The sequence below is a fragment of the Hemibagrus wyckioides genome, linkage group LG27, assembly GCF_019097595.1.
Source record: "Hemibagrus wyckioides isolate EC202008001 linkage group LG27, SWU_Hwy_1.0, whole genome shotgun sequence".
Lineage (NCBI taxonomy): Eukaryota > Metazoa > Chordata > Actinopteri > Siluriformes > Bagridae > Hemibagrus > Hemibagrus wyckioides.
This window is the reverse complement of record NC_080736.1, coordinates 2,377,822-2,397,500: the sequence shown is the minus strand read 5'-3', so window position 1 is coordinate 2,397,500 and position 19,679 is coordinate 2,377,822. Positions and strand designations below refer to the sequence as shown.

Genomic DNA, 19,679 nt, shown 5'->3' with positions numbered 1-19,679 from the left:
CAGCCTCCTAAATAAAGAAAACAACAATTAGGAACTGCTTACACATCCATGTCACACTGCACACCGCATCACTTATGTACACATGCAAAACATGTCTGGAGCCAACAATGCAACAGGATGAAAATAAAGCAAACTTACAATTATCTTCCAACAGCAGAGAATACATGGAAGTCTTCCAGAACCTTCTCCCCTCTGCATACAACAATATTTAACATTTCACTTGGTCATGCTAATAACCAGAGGCGTCAAGCCCCGAATGATTTTAATCTAGCCCCGAATGTTTTATTCACAATTTTACCACCGGAGTGTAGAGGAATTAAGTAAATGTTGATCGGTTTAGTTGAGCAATGTTGCCGTTTACTGTACACGATATTGACTGACATCTCTCTCCGTACACACACACACACACACACACAAACACACACACAAACACACACACACACACACACACACACAAACACACACACACACACACACAAACACACACACACACACACACACGCACACGAAGTACCGCGAGAGTGTGCGCTCGAATATGCTACACAACCGCTCTCGCGATACTTTAATGTCCTACACCTATCGGTCTGCACAGCGCCAACACACACACAAACACACACACACCCACACACACACACACACACACAAACACACACACACACACACACACACACACACCATGTGACTAAAACACCTTACAGCCCTTGAGCGCAACAACAATAAATAAAAACTGTCAGAAAACACAACAGTCTTATTATTCAGATAAAAGTCTAACTTAATTTTTAATGTTAACACAGTTGATAAAAGTCGGCTAACAAATGTATGTTGTGTCAAAAAGGAGCCCCACTGTCTCTGGTTCTGAAAACCCCTGATATATAGGACCCTTATGAATATTATTCCATACCTAAGATGTACAAAAGTCTTAAATTAAATAAGCCTAAAGATAGATCTAAATAAAATATAAACTGTTAAAGTGCTAAGACATTACTGACTGAACATCATGACTTTCTATTATTGAGCTAATGCAGTACTGGATTAAGTTAAAATACAGACATGACTTAGGTGAACAATGGACCAGAATAGACTCCATCATTCAGCTGTTCTGTCTATTGATAAAGGAATTCTCAGCACTATAAATATTAGTATGGTAACTGACCGTTTTGTTCAAGTGTCTGAGATACTTGCTGATGATTCCACTCTCAAAGAAATAGGATAGAAAAGTCACCAAGAGCATGAAGTAGACAAGATACAATCAGCAAGACAGATGAGAGAATGAGAGAACAAGAAGAGAAGAGAAGAGAAGAGAAGAGAAGAGAAGAGAAGAGAAGAGAAGAGAAGAGAAGAGAGGCTGTAAAAAAAATAAATAAACAAAGAATAATACATACTGTAGTGGCAGCATAAATGAGGAATAAAATAAAAGGTGCAAGTATAATATAGATTACTGTAAAATAATAATAATAATAATATTAATAATAATAATAATAATAAAGGATCTACATGGCACTGCTTCACACACAAGCTGTAACAGATAATATTGCATGGCATACCTGTGTGAGAGAAAATGTAATGAATTTAATGAACTCCTTTTTTAGTAGCAATACTCTGAAATGATGGGAGGAGTCAGAAAAAAGATTGAATGACATTTTCCAAAGTTGCATACTGTTCATTTGTGTTTATTAAACAATATTACATAAAAATGTAAAAATTATTCTTGCTTACCCCCTCTCCCTAATTAGCCCCTGATGTTTCGGGCTCAGCCCCTGATGTTTTCAAATCCTAGAAACGCCCCTGCTAATAACTGATCTATGACATGCAGCGCATGGTATAGCAATATATTAAATATAACTTACGCGCTCTCTCTTGGATACACAAAACACCTGGCAATAATATCTCACTTGCGCTAAACTAGGCAACTAGGCAAAACTCCTTTTGTTTTATTTTCCAAAGTGTTAATGTTTAATTAACAAATCTTTAGCGGCAAAATTTCTTCTAGCTCATGCTTTTCTTAGCATTTTTTCCCGCTTCTTTGCTACGCATGCGCTCATCATGCACTGAAGCACATGCATATCACATTCGATTAACTTATCTACCCTTATAACAGGGTTTTTCCTTAAGATTGCGCACTATTGTCAACACCACCTGGTTACACATAAAACAACAAACCAAGAAATGTAATGTCTTTCTTAGAATTAAGGTCACATTACACTGAACAACTACAACAGCAAAAAAGTAAAAGTTAAAATAATAATAAAGAGTTCAAATTGTTCTTGAGCTGAGAGAGAATTTTCAACGCTTTCCTCCTGCCTGTATTTTTCAGAACATGTTGAGGCAGTCGAATACATAAACGTGCCGTGTGTCAAAGGGAATAGACAAATAAAATGACAGTAATTTTTGCTTCTTTTTCAGTTTATAAAGAATTACAGCTGATCAGTTTCCTGCATGTTAATGTTTACCATGAACACAGCTATGAGCTTGATCCAAAAATAACCTAAGTGAGTTAATGCGGATTAAATTTATAGTTAATTAGAAGACAAAGAATGATGAATTAAATTTTGACCTGAAATATTTATAATAATATATTGGTATATAGAAAGGCTTTATTTAAAGATTTTTTCAGTAATCTAATTGACAATATTTTACACGCTTATGCCATTTTTGTTTCCTTGATGCCTCACAGGTATAATATTTTAGCACATGGCATTAAAACATTCACTCAGTTTGTCTGACGGCTTAAAAATGAACCAAATGCACACCTTTATATAGCTATTATTGCCAAAGGATTTATACATAGTGATGTCATGGGGGTGAATTTCCAAAAAATTTTAAAAGAAAATATTAGAAAATAAATCAATTAAGAATTACGAATTAAGCATAAGTCTCAGGGGAACATGTCAGACTGGTGTTATATGGTAGAAAGCTTGACCTGACGTAAGGTCACAAAACAAGGGACAGGTTTGTGTAGTGATTCTGTGTGTGTGTGTGTGTGTGTGCATTCCTAACTATGGATCAAAACAAAAATAACTCCAACACATAATAATACTGCCCACTACTGGTCAGAAGTTTGAAATGATCACTTCAATATATTTTGCATGTGCAATGTGTATTTATATAAAAAAGAAAATATTTCCACGAAGAATGATTTAGTTGAGTCACATTCTATACTTCTTTTTAATAATTGTTTTATTTTTATATTTTTTGCAGGAGGATTGCAACTCATGCAAGTGGAAAGATGCAATTATGAAACATTTCAAGATCAATTTGGTGATTGGGCTAGTTAGTGGTGCAGTTACGGGTGCAACTATTTCTCGGGATCGAGCTGTTGGTGCATTTTTTGGTGCAGTTATTGGTGCAGTTACTAGTGCAGGTACTGGTGCAGTTACTGGTGCAGTTACTGGTGCAGTTACTAGTGCAGGTATTGGTGCAGTTACTGGTGCAGGTACTGGTGCAGTTACTGGTGCAGTTATTAATGCGGTTATATAGTTTATTAATTAATGATTTAATTCATGATTAAAAACAGTTCAGTCTGCATGGTGTTTCATCCTTGAGCTTCTTCTAGATTTATATCAATAATATAATGTAATGATTTACAGTATTAGTGCTTAGTGCAGGTCTTCATGTCCTCCTGCTGAAGACTGCATGTGCTTTACACTGTGGCTTTGTAGGGTTTAGGAGAACAGAAATCATATCTGTATATAGATTATAATATAGTCTTATTATATGAGAGACTATAGACACAGATTAGCTTCATCATCTCTCTCTTTAACCTACATCTATCACTTGTTGCTTTGTGGGAGCTTTGTTTCCTCACCAAACCTCACTGAGTGTCACTCTGGATTGAAACGTCCTTGTGATTTTTGTCTAGTCTGTGAATATGTGTGTGTGTGTGTGTGTGTGTGTGTGTGTGCGCTCTGTTTAAGTCCCTCAGCATGGACATGAAATCAGATGTGACATGACAGTTTGAGAGAGAGAGAGAGAGAGAGAGAGAGAGAGAGTCATTACTTGATTAATGCTGACACAATGTTCAATGAAAATATTTCAATATTTCATTTATTCATTTATTTTAATAATACATATTAAATATTTAAAAAAAAATTGTAACAATACCTGAACATTTCCATTTCAGTCTGCATATGTGATTGATTTCTGTATCTTAGTGTAATGTTTACAGGTGCCTTTTTCTCCCAGTTTAATCCCTAAGCTCATTTCTGACCATCTCAAGAAAGAGTTCAGTTGAGGAGAGTTTACAAAGCTGATAAATCACACTGCTCAGATTCACCACATGCAGCCAGCAGTTCACTGTTCATCATGAAGTAATAGAATTTCTCAGTCCAGCTAAATATATGAAGAATTCTGTGTAAAATGTAGTGTGTGTCTTATGTATTGTCATTTTTATAAAAGTGTCTGGTGAATAAATAAATGAAACGAATAAAGTGAATAAAAAGAAAACACTTGCAGTAATGTGATGCCATTTTATTTAAACATATAATTGGACATTTCTTATAAAAAGGTACAAAGTTAAAATGGCTTCCTGGTGTCAGTCATATATACATGCTAGACCCCTAGATAGGGGACAGAGTGTACACTAAAAAGTGAACACTACTCCAGAAGTCGTATGCTAATTTCCAGTGATGCCTCCTGAAAATCCTTTGGATAGTTATGTTTCATGTGATATATTAGCTAAGGGCTAAATTTCCATTATTTATAATTTAATGAACAATCAGGAATCGTCCTCATTAAACAGCATTAAGAGAGGAAGACCTTGGTGGACCACTTTCAGATGACACTTGGAACTGTGTTCTTAAGCAGATCCATTCATCGTCTATGTGCTCAGCATTCTCTCAATCAGTTCAGAGTGGTCCACAAAGCTCTTATATCCAAAGTTAAATTAGCGGTCAAGAAATCACTTAAGGTGCAGATGTTCATGCAACAGTCTAAACAAGGCGAGCTTGAGTTCTCTCTGATATCAACATTTTTGTTGTCCACGAAGAATTGTCCTCCTAAAGTGCAGTTAAAACTAGTTTTAGTTTTCTAATACTAGTTTCAGATTTTCTTGAAGTTTGTATACAACCCCTGGCAAAAAGTATGGAATCGCCACTCTTGGAAGATTCATTCAATTGTTTAACTGTGTAGAAAAATAAAATCATAGACATGCCACAAAACTATTTTAATTTAACTGTAGCGAATTTAGCTCAACATTTAAATATTTAAGTGTAATTATAATTATAATATTTATAATTAATTATAAATATTCAAATAGGGTTCTTAGAACTAACGGTCAGAAAATCAATAACAATTATTTTATTTGTTCGTCCACCGATCAGACCGTATAATTATGTATTAACTCCAGGGAAAGTTATCTTCCTGACCAAGAAAGAATAACTACTTTATAAAGTACTAGCTGTAATTTAGCACGTAGCAAGTGCAATGTTCAGGGACCCCGAAATTGTGAGCAAAGCACAGAGACAATCACTCGTGAATAAAACGCATTTAATAAAACAAACACAACACATACTAACTACGACACACATACATAAAAGACAGGGTAAGAATTATAGAGAGGGGATAAGTAGGCAAAGAGAGATTGAGATTAAGGAAGAGAATACGGAGGAAATCAGAACGAGAGAGAGAGAGAGAACGAGAGAGAGAGAGAGAGAGAGAGAACGAGAGAGAGAGAGAGAGAGAGAGAGAGAGAGAGATAAGGAACTAGAGATCAAATATGGCAAGTTTCTGATCGAGTTTATTACCACGTGTGAGAATCGTCAAGGTAATTAAGATTCGCCTTAATAAAGGGGCTTCAGCGTAAAATTGCGGATCTAAAATAATTAGTATCTTTTACTTGCATTGGTTCGTTGATAAGAGTCCTGATGTAGTGGATCAAGGAGGTTCAGAGATTCGAAGTCCTCGGAGTGAGCAAGAGATTCTGCTGGAACGAAAAAGGTTTCGGTGGTGCAAACAAAGTTCTTCAATTGAAGCTGCCGGCAAAGTCTCAGGAGAAAGTGAAAGTCTTGTCCTGAAGAAAGATCGGAGTCGAGTCGGGCGACGATAGAAGAGGTCGTGCCGGGAAGAAAAGGCGCACGGGGGCCCCCCGACCGCAGAGCGGAGAGGCCAAGCCGAGCTGAGCCGGACTAAAAGCCAAAGCTGGACAAAAAGCCAAAGCTGGACTAAAAGCCAAAGCTGGACAAAAAGCCAAAGCTGGACAAAAAGCCGAGTAAAAAGCCACGATAGATGGGTGCTTAGGGTTTTCATTGATCCCTTGGTCGCGCCCAGTTTTTCAGAGTGACCAATCCAATACCTGAAACTTTTGGAGGGAAAAGTTTCTTTGTCTCCGCTCGGTCACTCATTTGTATACTTTATGGTGAAGTCAGGAATGAATAAAGTTTCAATTAAAGTATCGTAGGCTCATATTATGTACTTGGATGACCACATGGCATACACTATTGCTTATAAAAGTAAAAGAGGATCATTTTGATAGTAGACACGAAAGAGACAGTATGAGAGGAAAGGAAACTGGGTTTGGGCAATTAAAACATACATTCTTATCTTATAAAACATGTTCTATTTCATGAAAACACAGAACAGGTCATGAGTGGTAACACAACCATAAAAATATAACGGCAAAAGGGGAATACATATACAGGTGTGTTAGGCATGGGTCAGGTAGGGTTTTACTATTGTTTTATTGAAACTTGAATCAAGGAACTCTCCTTATGTGTGTGTGTGTGTGTGGGTGTGTGTGCGTGTGTGTATGTGTATGTGTGTGTGTGTGGGTGTGTGTGTGTATGTGTGTGTGTGTGTGTGTCTCTTGAGTCAGAACTTTGGTCATCCCCCGGTCAAGGCATTGATTCGGTACAGATTAGGGAATTCTTGTTGACTTTTAACGGCAGTAAAACTGCTAGGCGCAGGGTGATTTGCATGTTAAGGTCACAAGTTGAATGGAAGTTCCAGGGGTGTGAGGCTGGGCTATCAGTACTGATGGTCTGCAGAACTCCAACATTCATGGAGGCAGGATTCCTCCTTTGTCTCCAGTCTCGTTGGGGGGGTCATTGGTTATCCAGAGCCATCAGACATCCCGGAGCCGGGCTCTCATGAGTTACAGCATGTCGGTTGAGGTATGATGAAACGACTATAAGTAGTGATAGCTCAGTTATGAGCTGTGTAATAGTTAATTGAGTTTTTGAGAAGGACGCAACTGACCCCATGAGCAAGTGAGCCGACCTGGAGACGCTACAGTGGTATGCAGGCTCCACAGCTGAGGACAGGAAAACTGCGTAGAGGGCGATAAACACAGCTCAAAAAATCATGGGCTGCTATTTGCTCTCCCTAGATGACATATCCTGGTCTCGCTACCTCAGAAAAATTAAGGCCATCTCAGGGGACTCCTCACATCCTGCTCATCACCTGTTTGACCTGTTGCCGTCCGGACGGCATTTCAGGTCAATAAAGTCTCACACCACCAGACTAACAAACAGCTTCTTTCCCTGGGCCATCTGAACTGCAAATAATCACTGAACACTCGCGCACACACACACACACACACACATTTTACACACTCTACCTCATAAAATGTGCAATTTCACTGTGCACTTTAAACAGGAACAGTACTTTCACCTGTACAGTTCAAGTGTTGTTTTTTCTTCTATGCTCTTTTTAAATGTTTATTAGTTTAACTATTTATTTATATCTTATCCATGCTTTTCATGGTATTTTATTCAATGCACTGGTTTTGAGAAGAGTAACCACAGTTTCATTGTACTTCTTTGTGCAATGACAATAAAGTCTCTTCTATTCTATTCTGTTCTATTCTAATAAAGTGAATCTTTACGGCTGCCATGTTGTTTCTCCCTCAGAGCAGTGAAATGTATAGTGTTCTCTGGACATATCGCACAGATTAACTATTATTAAATCAGCATGTACACTAACTATACCTGCCGATCATTTAATAACTTAATTCACTTAATAATGCTAATTATTTAATAACATTAATTAGCTGGGAAATGACGCTCCTATAAGTAATAACAATAAGGACTATATATTTATTGAATATATTTTTAATAATTAGATTTGCTGGTGAAAAATGGAAAATAACATCAGGATACAATGCATTTCTGGGAAATATGTGTTCCTGAAAAATTAATGGAGCAATTCAGCTACAAATATTCACCAGAGAAAAAAATGAACATTTATTTATTACAAAAACTTCCTGTTTTTTCTTCTTCTTCTTCTTCTTCTTCTTCTTCTTACTCATCATCATCTGCAGGTGTCCCTTCTCGGCCACTGTAGATTTCGGACAGAAAAAGAAAGAATCTTCACTTCTTGATGCACATATCATCTCCACCCAAAACGAGTTGGATGAGTGTGTTGCTGAGTGTGTTTGGCTACATATCTACTTTACACACTTATCTTAGATTTATCATCTCTTTCATTTTAGACAGTGTTAAATATTTAGTCATTAAAATACTCACACGTTTTTATCGTAAAACTGCACAGATGTTAAAATGGTTATGTTAATTGGGGTTATAAATAGTTGCTAGTTTAGAGACACTGGTTTCTAAGTGAGGGATTCTGCAGCACACCCTCGAGGATGAGGTTTATTCCCTCCACAGGGACAAATGCACACACACTAAGGTGATATTCTGTAAATTCACAGGAGTGATATCTCTTCAGATTTGTTTGTTTTGGTCCCATTTGCTGAACTTTGATGAAAAAGTGTTTAGGGGTTTGAAATGTATTTTTGGAAAAAACTTTATCCATGCATCACACAATGAAAGGGAAAAAAAACATCCTACAATGAACATCTGGTTTTGTTCTCTCTGAAAGCTCACATGATCTGATACACATTAAAATGTTCTGGTGGTTTGTTGCTAAGGTGTGTTTGTATTCTCGGGTAGCGGTTTGTTATTTATCCTTTTCTTGTTATCCTGTTTTTCAGCATTCCTCCAGAGTTCTGTCTGATTATCAACACATTCTTATTCCTTTTGTTATTTTCTGTTTTTTTGGTTTTCACTATGGAGTTTCAGCTTTCAAGTAAAGGCACACATGTAATTCAAGTCTAATTTAATAACCTGGTATCTTTCATTAATTCTTTTATTTATAATTTAATTTTGCCAACTCTTTCTTTTGTGGAAACTGATTATTAATGTGATGATGGATTATAATCTCTGTATAAGGCCTGATGAAATCACTCAGTATTTGTGTTAAACTGTTTGTGTCTCACAGGCTTTATCAGCCATGGATATTGCAATGCTTCACAATGTTAGAACACTTTCTGTTTCAGTACTCGCTCTAGATTTAATATATGAACCTGTAAACGTGGCTGTTTTGGTGTCATAAATTACTGTTCCCTGCACTTTTACTTTCTATACTGAGTCGAGGTTTGTTACTTGCCTTTGATGAGATCTGTTAGTATTTAATGAACCCTGAACTTGGATCCAGCTGCATCTGGCTCACATTTATTGACACATAAAGCCATTTAAGAAGCGCTTATTTCAGCTCTTTTAATGTCTCTGTGATCTCTCCAGGGCTTTTCACACTGCACTTAACCTCAGGTTATAACTGGGGTTATGAAACTCTGCTCTGAAGCTTTTGCAGTGTTAACACCACACTCAGATGCCAAAATGTGTGCAGTGTGAAACCATGTGGTGTTATAAGGTTACAGTTAGATGATTTGCAACAGACACAATTAGAAACTGAAATTGTTATAGTTTATCAATTTTAGTTCAAATCTATTAATATAGCAACATTGTTTCCTTTATTTAATAAAGATATTTAAAAAGATCAGTTTCATAAAATTTATATTTTGTACATCTTTCATTTTTTTAGTTCTTTCATTTTTTTATATCCCATTTTATCTCAAATAAATATGTGAATTTTAAATGACAATGTTTTTTTTAAACTTTTAACAGAACCACAAATTGACAAATTTTTGTTTCTCATTCCTCTAGTTTATTATTGAACAGATACATGTTTTTATTTTTTTTAATCAAGACTTCAGTTTTCTAAACCAGTACATACACAGGCAATATCAAGTAAAGAAATATTATCTGTTTAATAACTTTTGCCCACGTTCAGTTTTGTTGGGTAACTTAGTAATTGGGCTATAGTGTCATTACAGTTTACACACACACACACACACACACACACACACACACACACACAAATTAAACTTGGAGGATTTTCTTTATTACTCATTTTATATTGCGGTGTAATAATTGTTAGTTGTGATTCTCTGATTGACAAAATAGAGAATTAACACAATGTTTAGAGTAATAAAAATACAAAAAGTAAAATTGTTAAGGCCGCAGTAATTCTGGATGACAGCCACGATAATCATCAGAATATTCTCAATAAAAAAGAATTTGATGTAGCTGTATCCTTCTGGCAAAATGAAACAAGCAATGATGCTGATCAGCTCAGAGATAATCCAAGAAATCAGTTCATTGTCGTCCAAACCCTGCAGGGAAAGAGAGTAAAATTAACTTGTTTACACACCAGCAGTTTCCTGTAAGACCCACCTTTTGATGACAAAATATGACAACATGCTTATATAAAAATAAGTTCCATATGAAAAAAGAAAGATGTACAAATAACAATGCATGCTACACTGTAAAATTTTTAAAAAATAATATTCAATGTAAAAAAAATACAGTTAAATATTGGTGAATACAGTTGCCAGAATTTTACTGTAATTATTTTTCATTGGCACTACTGTTATTTACTTCAACAGTTAATTGCTGTAAAATGTATTACAGAACTCTACTGTAAGATGTAAAAATACTGATGACTACAGCTGCAAGTACTTACAAAACGTTATTTTAATTTCTCAATATGATGTTATTTAGCTGATGTCTTCAGTGACATCTTCAACATCTCCCTGAGCAGCTCCATCGTCCCAACATGCCTCAAAACTACAACCATCGTCCCTGTGCCAAAGTTGTTTACGGTTTCCTGCCTCATTGACTATCGTCCCGTCGCACTCACACCAATCAGGATGAAATGCTTCGAGAGGCTCGTCATGAGGCACATCAAGTCACAGCTACCATCCTCACTGGACACCTTGCACTTTGCATATCGTCCTAACCGCTCCACAGACGATGCCATCACCACGACCCTCCATCTGGCCCTCACACACCTGGACTGTAAGGACTCATACGTACAAATGCTGTTCATAGATTTCAGTTCAGCATTCAACACAATCATCCCTCAGCAGCTGATTGTGAAGCTGAGCCTGCTGGGCCTGAACACCTCTCTCTGCTGCTGGATCCTGGATTTCCTGACTGGGAGACCTCAGTCAGTCCGGATTGGGAACAGCATCTCCAGCACCATCACACTGAGCACTGGAGCTCCTCAGGGCTGTGTGCTCAGTCCACTCCTGTTCACTCTGCTGACTCATGACAGTGCAGCAATGCACATCTCCAACCATACCATCAAGTTCTCCGATGACACGACCGTGGTGGGTCTCATCAGCAAGAACGACGAGTCAGCATACAGAGAGGAGGTGCAGCGGCTAACAGCCTGGTGCAGAGCCAACAACCTCTCCCTGAACGTTGACAAGACTAAAGAGATGGTTGTTGACTTCAGGAGAGCACAGAGTGACCATTCTCCACTGTCCATCGACGGATCCTCTGTGGAGATTGTCAAGAGCACCAAATTCCTTGGTGTTCATCTGGCAGAGAACTTCACCTGGACACTCAACACCAGCTCCATCAGTAAGAAAGCCCAGCAGCGCCTCTACTTCCTGAGGAAAGTCCATCTCCCTTCCCCCATCCTGACTGTACAGAGGGACCATCGAGAGCATCCTGAGCAGCTGCATCACTGCCTGGTTTGGGAACTGCTCGGATCACAAGACCCTTCAGCGGATAGTGAGGACAGCTGAGAAGATCATGAGTCTCTCTCTCCTCTATCACAGACACATTTACACTAGATGCTTCATCCGCAAAGCAAACAGCATTGTGGATGACCCCATACACCCATACACACACACACTCACACTCTCTGTCTCTCACCTGTGTGAACAGGCTTATATTCTTCATTACTTATTGATTCAGAACAGTCCTGGATTTTGTTTTGGATTTTGTTTTGCTTATTCCATGTTTGCTAAATAAATGTTACCAGGAGTCACATACAGACAGGCCACATTTAAATGAATACACGCTATTTTAGTCTATTTCACTATCCTGACACTCAGCATTTGCACAGCTGTGCAAGCAAATCATGTTCAACAACGTCTACAGTGGAAAACGTTATGAGAAACAGAGATCACCGGTGCATTTTAACAACTCTGAACATTTTAGAGTGCGACTTGAAAACTTGATGGACAGAGCTGATTCGGCTCTGAAGTTCCAGCTAGTGGACACTTAACACCTGGTTTATGTGTGTTGAGGACTGAAAAAGCAAATAGCTAAAGTAAAGTCAACTTAATCAGGGGGAAAAAACAAAACTATTGAATTATATTAGATAATCAACCCACTGTTTACTGTTCAGTTTCGACAAGAGCTGGTGATTTTCTGCGACAGTGACTTTTGGCGACTAGATGTGGGCGTGTCCAGAGATGCAACAAAGTTGACAAAAGTTTAACTTTATGCAAATACGGAGCGACTACCAATAGGAGCGAAGATAGTACCTTGGCATGAGATACAGCCATTGATAAACATTATCACTATGGCAAGCAGTAGAAGGATAGGGATGTCTACTGGCAAATTCATGCTAGAGCAACTGGACACTTGCAGAGATAAAATCACTGTAGCACTGCACTGACTTTACTCCAGCTCTACTTTAACTTGCTAGCTTTGATGTGATAGAGAGAAGACAGAGCAAGCAGGTGGGACTTTCTGTTAGCAGGTGTGTACTGAACAGTTACAGTGATATGAGGTTACATTTTCCTTACCATAGTACAGACAAGAAAAGGCAATTGGCTGGCGAGGGAATGGAGTTTATAGCTGCTATAGTATCAGTGATAACAAGAACTAACTTTTTCATGAATGTTCCATAACATTAAATGTAAATATATATGAATGAAACACAGTGTGGCTGTAAAAATGATTGCACTGGCAAATTGCTGTGATCTAAAAGGAATAAAATACTTTGGGACATTATTGGAAATTAATTAACATCAGGACGGGGCAGTGACTCTGCTTCATCACACTGTCACCCTGTTATGGATGAACAAACACATCTACACAAAATAGACATTTACTTCATCAACAGGAAATTTAACTGATTTGCTTAATTAGTCTGTAGAATGTAATAATTATTTACCTGAGTGGAAGGTGATGTGTGTCACAGGCACACCGGACCCAACCCCTCACCAGCGCCCTCACTCTCCCGAGTATTGATTCAGATCACCTGCACCTCGTCAGTTAATTACCTCCACTCACCTATTTAAGAGCACTCTCTTCACTTCATCCCTGTCTGGTCTCGTTTAGACACTGACTCCATATCACTCTGATATTTGGTAGCCTTAGCGCTGTAGCGGCCACTATTTCCTGCGGTGCCCCGAATACTACCTTCTTCTCCTCCTCCTTTTTTTCCTCCTCCACGATCGCCTCTCTTCCCTACTCTACTCTCCTCCGTGCACGGCATCATCTCCCTCCAGCTCCGGGTCTCAGTCTCCGCAGACAAGCCGAGTATTCTCCTCTCTCCCTTTTTCCACCCGCTTTCTGTTGTTAATAAACATACCCCTTCCGGGGTTTAACTACTCCAGTGCCTGTTCTCCTCTGGTGTTTTCTGACAATATGGGCCTATTTGGCAAATGCTGATAATCTAGAAAGAAAAATAAATAAAATTAAAAAAAGAACTACCTTTTTATATAAACACAGCAGATTGTTATAATGTCAGCTCTGTGCTTTGGAGCAGAACAAACTTACCAGGATTTGGTACCTAATTACTGAGACGTTGCTAAAACAAAAACAATGTAATAAGTCTGAGTTCAGCCGCAGTCTATACATCTGTGGCATAACAAACATAATCTCCATCTATCAGTTAATACATATTCAAATCATAAACCTAAAGCTAAAAAGACCATGCTTTGCACGTAATGGAATTCTGAGAAAGGTCTAGAATCATCTAGCTTTATTTACAAAAATACAACTAATTTAATTTCTAATTAAAACTAATTTAAAGCTCGGCTTTTTGTCCAGCTTTGGCTTTTAGTCCGGCTCAGCTCGGCTTGGCCTCTCCGCTCTGCGGTCGGGGGGCCCCCGTGCGCCTTTTCTTCCCGGCACGACCTCTTCTATCGTCGCCCGACTCGACTCCGATCTTTCTTCAGGACAAGACTTTCACTTTCTCCTGAGACTTTGCCGGCAGCTTCAATTGAAGAACTTTGTTTGCACCACCGAAACCTTTTTCGTTCCAGCAGAATCTCTTGCTCACTCCGAGGACTTCGAATCTCTGAACCTCCTTGATCCACTACATCAGGACTCTTATCAACGAACCAATGCAAGTAAAAGATACTAATTATTTTAGATCCGCAATTTTACGCTGAAGCCCCTTTATTAAGGCGAATCCTAATTACCTTGACGATTCTCACACGTGGTAATAAACTCGATCAGAAACTTGCCATATTTGATCTCTAGTTCCTTCTCTCTCTCTCTCTCTCTCTCTCTCTCTCTCTCTCTCTCTCTCTCTCTCTCTGATTTCCTCCGTATTCTCTTCCTTAATCTCAATCTCTCTTTGCCTACTTATCCCCTCTCTATAATTCTTACCCTGTCTTTTATGTATGTGTGTCGTAGTTAGTATGTGTTGTGTTTGTTTTATTAAATGCGTTTTATTCACGAGTGATTGTCTCTGTGCTTTGCTCACAATTTCGGGGTCCCTGAACATTGCACTTGCTACGTGCTAAATTACAGCTAGTACTTTATAAAGTAGTTATTCTTTCTTGGTCAGGAAGATAACTTTCCCTGGAATTAATACATAATTATACTACATGTCTGTTCGCTGGACGAACAAATCAAATAATTGTGTTATTGATTCTCTGACCGTTAGTTCTAAAACCGCAATTTGAATATTTATAATTAATTATAACCAGTTATAATTGCACTTAAATATTTAAATTTTGAGCTAAATTCGCTACACTATGTTACTACAGAAACAATAATGTAAGAGAATAAGTGCATTTATATTAAACCTGTAAACTGTAGCATGTGTGAGAATTCAGCCTCACTTTGGTATAAGTGATTTTATCTAAAAGGTTGATAGATTACTGTATCATCTGAAAGCACGTTGTGATTGTTGGTGCACATATGGGCTGGTTGGATTATTTTAGAAACTGAAAATTGATTGTTTTTATCCTCATTGTCTGATTTACAGGGATGGATATACTTTATTCTCAAGATAGGTAGGCTTCCTTTACTGCCAAATTCAAGTATAAATCATGTATCAGTGATTATACTGTATATATTGTATACATTACAAATTTTAATTGGAAAATATTCCATTTTTTGCACTTCTGTGTCCTTCACTACGTAATGAATTCTGTTTCAGTCCAACGGTCAAAGGGGCCCAGATTCCACATTATGGTCATTGGCAGGGCCAGATTAACATAAGGGCTAGGTGGGGCTGAAGCCCCAGGGCCTGCGGAAGGAGGGGCCCCGTGATTGGCTGGAGGAAATTGATTGATAATTCATATAGGCATCGGTATTTGATTTGTGTCTAATTATAAAATAACAAGAAATTATTGGAAAATGTTCCTGACTGATATAATTCACTGTCCAATCAAAATCACTTTACAATTTGCGCCAAGACATCGGGAAACGCCTCTTTGTGTTACACTTTCGCGTGTTGAGAATCTGAAATATTCCACTCGCTGGTGTTCACAGTGTTTAAACATGTTAGATAAAAACGACAGTAGTACAGTGCATGATGAAATATTGGCGCCGGTGCCACCGTCTGCTCTTAAATCAGATGACAAAGGAGCCAGGAGAGCGCTCCTTCTCAAAATGATATTTTAAGTCTCGTTTGCGGTCATCAATGGCGCAAGAAACTGAGCCATTTAACATGGATGTCCCTGGAATGCAACGTGGTTAGAAGCATGGATTTTAACAATATCATTAAGGATTTCTGCTCCGCTAAAGTCCGAATAAAGAGCTTTTAATGGTAAGACCCCATTTAAAGAATTTATTGTAAAGTACTAATTAAGGAAGTATGATTGCAAATGTTTTTGCTAATTTTGGCAACCTGTTTGTTTGGAGTTCATATCTTCAGTTAAATGTATGTGTTATTAATGTCGTTAATAACCTGGAATATTTAGTATGCGAACTTGTGCTTATATGAAATAGAAATTAAATAAAATGATCAAATATACAGTTAAATGAAAATAATAGAAAATTAGAAAAATTAATATAATTAAATATAAAATTAAATTAAAATAGTAGAAAATCAGATAAAATAATTAGAAATTTAAATATAATTAAAAAAAAAATCATTCTTGTTGTAGGAGACACTGTGGTGTGGGCCCTTGGGTTTGCTATAGCCCCAGGGCCCAATGTGTTCTTAATCCGGCCCTGATTGTGGCGCGCATATTATTTATTTATACACACACACACACACACACACACACACACACACGCACACGAACAATCCTCATTAAACAACACGAAGAGAGGAAAACCTTGGTGAACCATTTTCAGATGACCCTTATTGGAACTGTATTCTTAAGCGGATCCATTCATCGTCTATGTGCTCAGCATTCTCTCAAATAATGCGTTTTGTGGCACTGTTTGTTTTACCAAAATATTGCGTGTTAAAATAACAATTATGTTTCGTTTTCGGTCAAAACATAAGAGTGTTGTGTTACCCTAAATCAAATCACTCCATTTTCTGCTACACTTGATTGTCATTTGTTAAACTAACGTAATGTAAAGTTTAATAAAAAAAAAAAAAAAAAAAACCGGATGTGACGCTTTGTAGCGGATCTCTGGAAAACGCCACGAAGGATTTGGCGTTAAAGAGAAGCATCAGGTAAGAAATCTTAAGATTTTTGATGTTACTGAATGAGTGCATTTTATTCCTTAGTTTTTCACGTTAATTCGGTCTTTTAGTCCGTTTAGTCAGTCCGTTTTCTAACTGCGGTTAAGCCAGCCATTCTTTCTGAAAGCACGGTTAAACTAGCCGCACGTATATTGAAGGGACGCGGCTTTTAGATACTTTGCGGTAATAGCGATGAAAGCCAGATTTTTATAACCCGTCTCATTTTAAGAATGGGGAAAATAAGATTTAAGAGACACAAAATTGTATTAAGCCAGAAAAAGAGAAATTTAACTGTAGAATTACAAAGATAAAATGTTAGTTCATTAATACCCATCAGGTCACTTCAGCAGGACCTACAGTACTCTATGCTCTCAATAAAGATCATACAATTTTACTGTGGAATTAAATTAGATAGATTAGATAATTGTTCATTAAATTCACAAGATCAGACAATGTAATCAAAGCATTTTAATTCTTAATGCTCACAATAAAAAACTGATATTTTTCTCCATTATAAATTTCCCAATTGTTTACCATGAGCTTCCATGCTCCATCCACCATCTGGCTAACCCCTTACTGTCACTTCTTCTTCTCTATATTTAGTCCTTAAATCTCTATATTTTGTATTTTTTGCTATATTTTGTTAAATTGTGTAATATTGTGTTATATTGTGTATTATTTTGTTATTTTGTTATATTTTTCTGCTTTTCCTCCAGATGTGCTGCATGATGTTTTTGAGGGTGTAGTGCCTGTTGAACTTGCACAGTGCTTGACTTTACTTATATCAAAGAAATATTTCACATTGGAAAGCCTCAATAAATGTGTCATCCAATTCCCTTACAAGTGGGAAGAACCAAAAAAAACAAGGCACATGAAATTCCTTGTACATTTCAATGAAAACTGGAGTTGGATAAGGTTTCTTCCATTTTTCATTGGGTATCATCTATCCCTTATACTTTACCACAGCATTTCACATCATTGTACAGCAAAATGCATAAGGCACATTTTCTTACCATATACCCCTTAATAAGACTGCTAGGGTCTTCATTAAGATAGAATGAGAGATTTTAGTATGCACTCTCACTTCACATCAGTGTTGTCTGTCTAAATATGCAAATATGAAATAATGAATAATAGCCTTTATATTTTTTCCAAATCACAGACACACGTTTACTTTGATTTCTAGAATACAACAGTATTTTATTTAAAAATCTTTCTAATGTAAGTGGACCTCAGAAAACAAAGAACAGACACCTGACACCCTTTCTAACTCATAGATGTGCCACTTTGCAGAAATTCTCGTGTAAAATTTATTCACCCTTATGTCATTCAAAACCTGTATGTGACTTGCCTGTGAGAAAAAATTTTGAGAGATGTCTCAATGGTTTTGTATCTCTATAATGGAAGTCAGTGGGTGGCTGAAATGACTTGAGGGTGAGTAAGTAATGAAAGAAATTTCATTTTTGGGTGAATGATCCCTGCAAAGTTACTTCAGCTTTTACGCACTCATGTCATTCCAAACCTTTTTGATTTTCTTTGTCCAACTTTTTTGAAGCATACACCATTGAACCCAGTTGACTTCTGTGTCCACTGTACTGTTAAAACATTAAAAAACCATTTATGATAGTAATGTTTAGTTGCAATTATCCAAAGGCCTTAAAGGGCTTCTTTCAGTGAGCTTGGTGCAGAGTGCATTTTTTTGTTTCAGTAAACATTAAGTTTGTAATGTTTCAATATTGTTTAATTGTAATTGTCCAAAGTTGTTCTTGAAATAAACAGCGCTTTAAAAAGAGCTGCTGTCTGAAGTCTTTAACAAAAAGCAAAACTTGAAATAAAAAACCTTGTGTTAATGTAACTTGAACTAATTGGATGGAACCACTGTCCATAATATGAGTTGTTTGAATGAAATTCTTATGTTGGTTTAGAAATATTTGAAGATTTTTAATAAAAACTAATAAGGTTCTGTGGAACCACTGTCCATAATGAGTAAGTTTCATTTTTGAGTGTTCTCTCATTCAGTTCAAAGTAGTCCACAAAGCTCATACAGTTAAAAGTTAAATTAGCCCAAATGTTTCCCAGTACTAGCTCTTTGTGCAACAGATGTCGGTGTGGTGAAGGTACTGTACTTTATTTCACATGTTCTGAACATGTCCTAAATTAGAGTCTTACTGATGATCAATATTTAAAACCTTCTCAGTAATTGTTCAACACTGCATAGAGCCAGAATTTCTTGTGGCATTGTTTGGAGTTGCTCCAAAGGAGTCATAGTGGTCAATATTAGCGTGTAAAAATCCTTGCCTTCTCTTCTGTTAGCACATAGAGCCATCCTATTAAAGTGGAAAGATCCCCTCCCACCCACACATACACCCATCAGTGGATTAGAGAAATGATGTCTTGTCTCTACAGGTACTCATTAAGAAAGTAACAAATTCTTTCTTTGAGATGTGGTGCCCTTCCATGTATTGTGTTGATTATTTTAGATAATGGCATTTATTGAACCCTTCCTTTTTTTTTTTTAAATATATAAACAGTTGTAATTTTTATCTGAATCAATGGACAGCATAAACACTACTCTAGGGATTTGGTGGTAAGGGCTGAAGGTTTGTGAACTGCTATGTATATTTCAAGACTGGACTACTGCAACTCTTTACTGGCAGGTCTTCCTCTGAATGCAATTCGTCCACTGCAAATGATCCAAAATGCAGCTGCACGGCTTGTTT

General features: G+C 37.2%; 1 protein-coding gene across 6 annotated transcripts in view; it reads left to right on the top strand.

Annotated features, from left to right (window-relative positions):
* The window catches only part of LOC131347818 (uncharacterized), a 56,706-nt gene extending 52,263 nt beyond the window's left edge, over positions 1–4,443 (top strand). For all 6 annotated transcript variants that reach the window (XM_058382232.1, XM_058382233.1, XM_058382226.1 and 3 more), the window contains one exon: positions 3,199–4,443. In XM_058382232.1, the coding sequence (XP_058238215.1) occupies positions 3,199–3,477 (279 nt within the window). In that variant the 3' untranslated portion in view covers positions 3,478–4,443. The remainder of the gene's footprint in view (positions 1–3,198) is intronic.
* Positions 4,444–19,679: the final 15,236 nt, after the last annotated feature.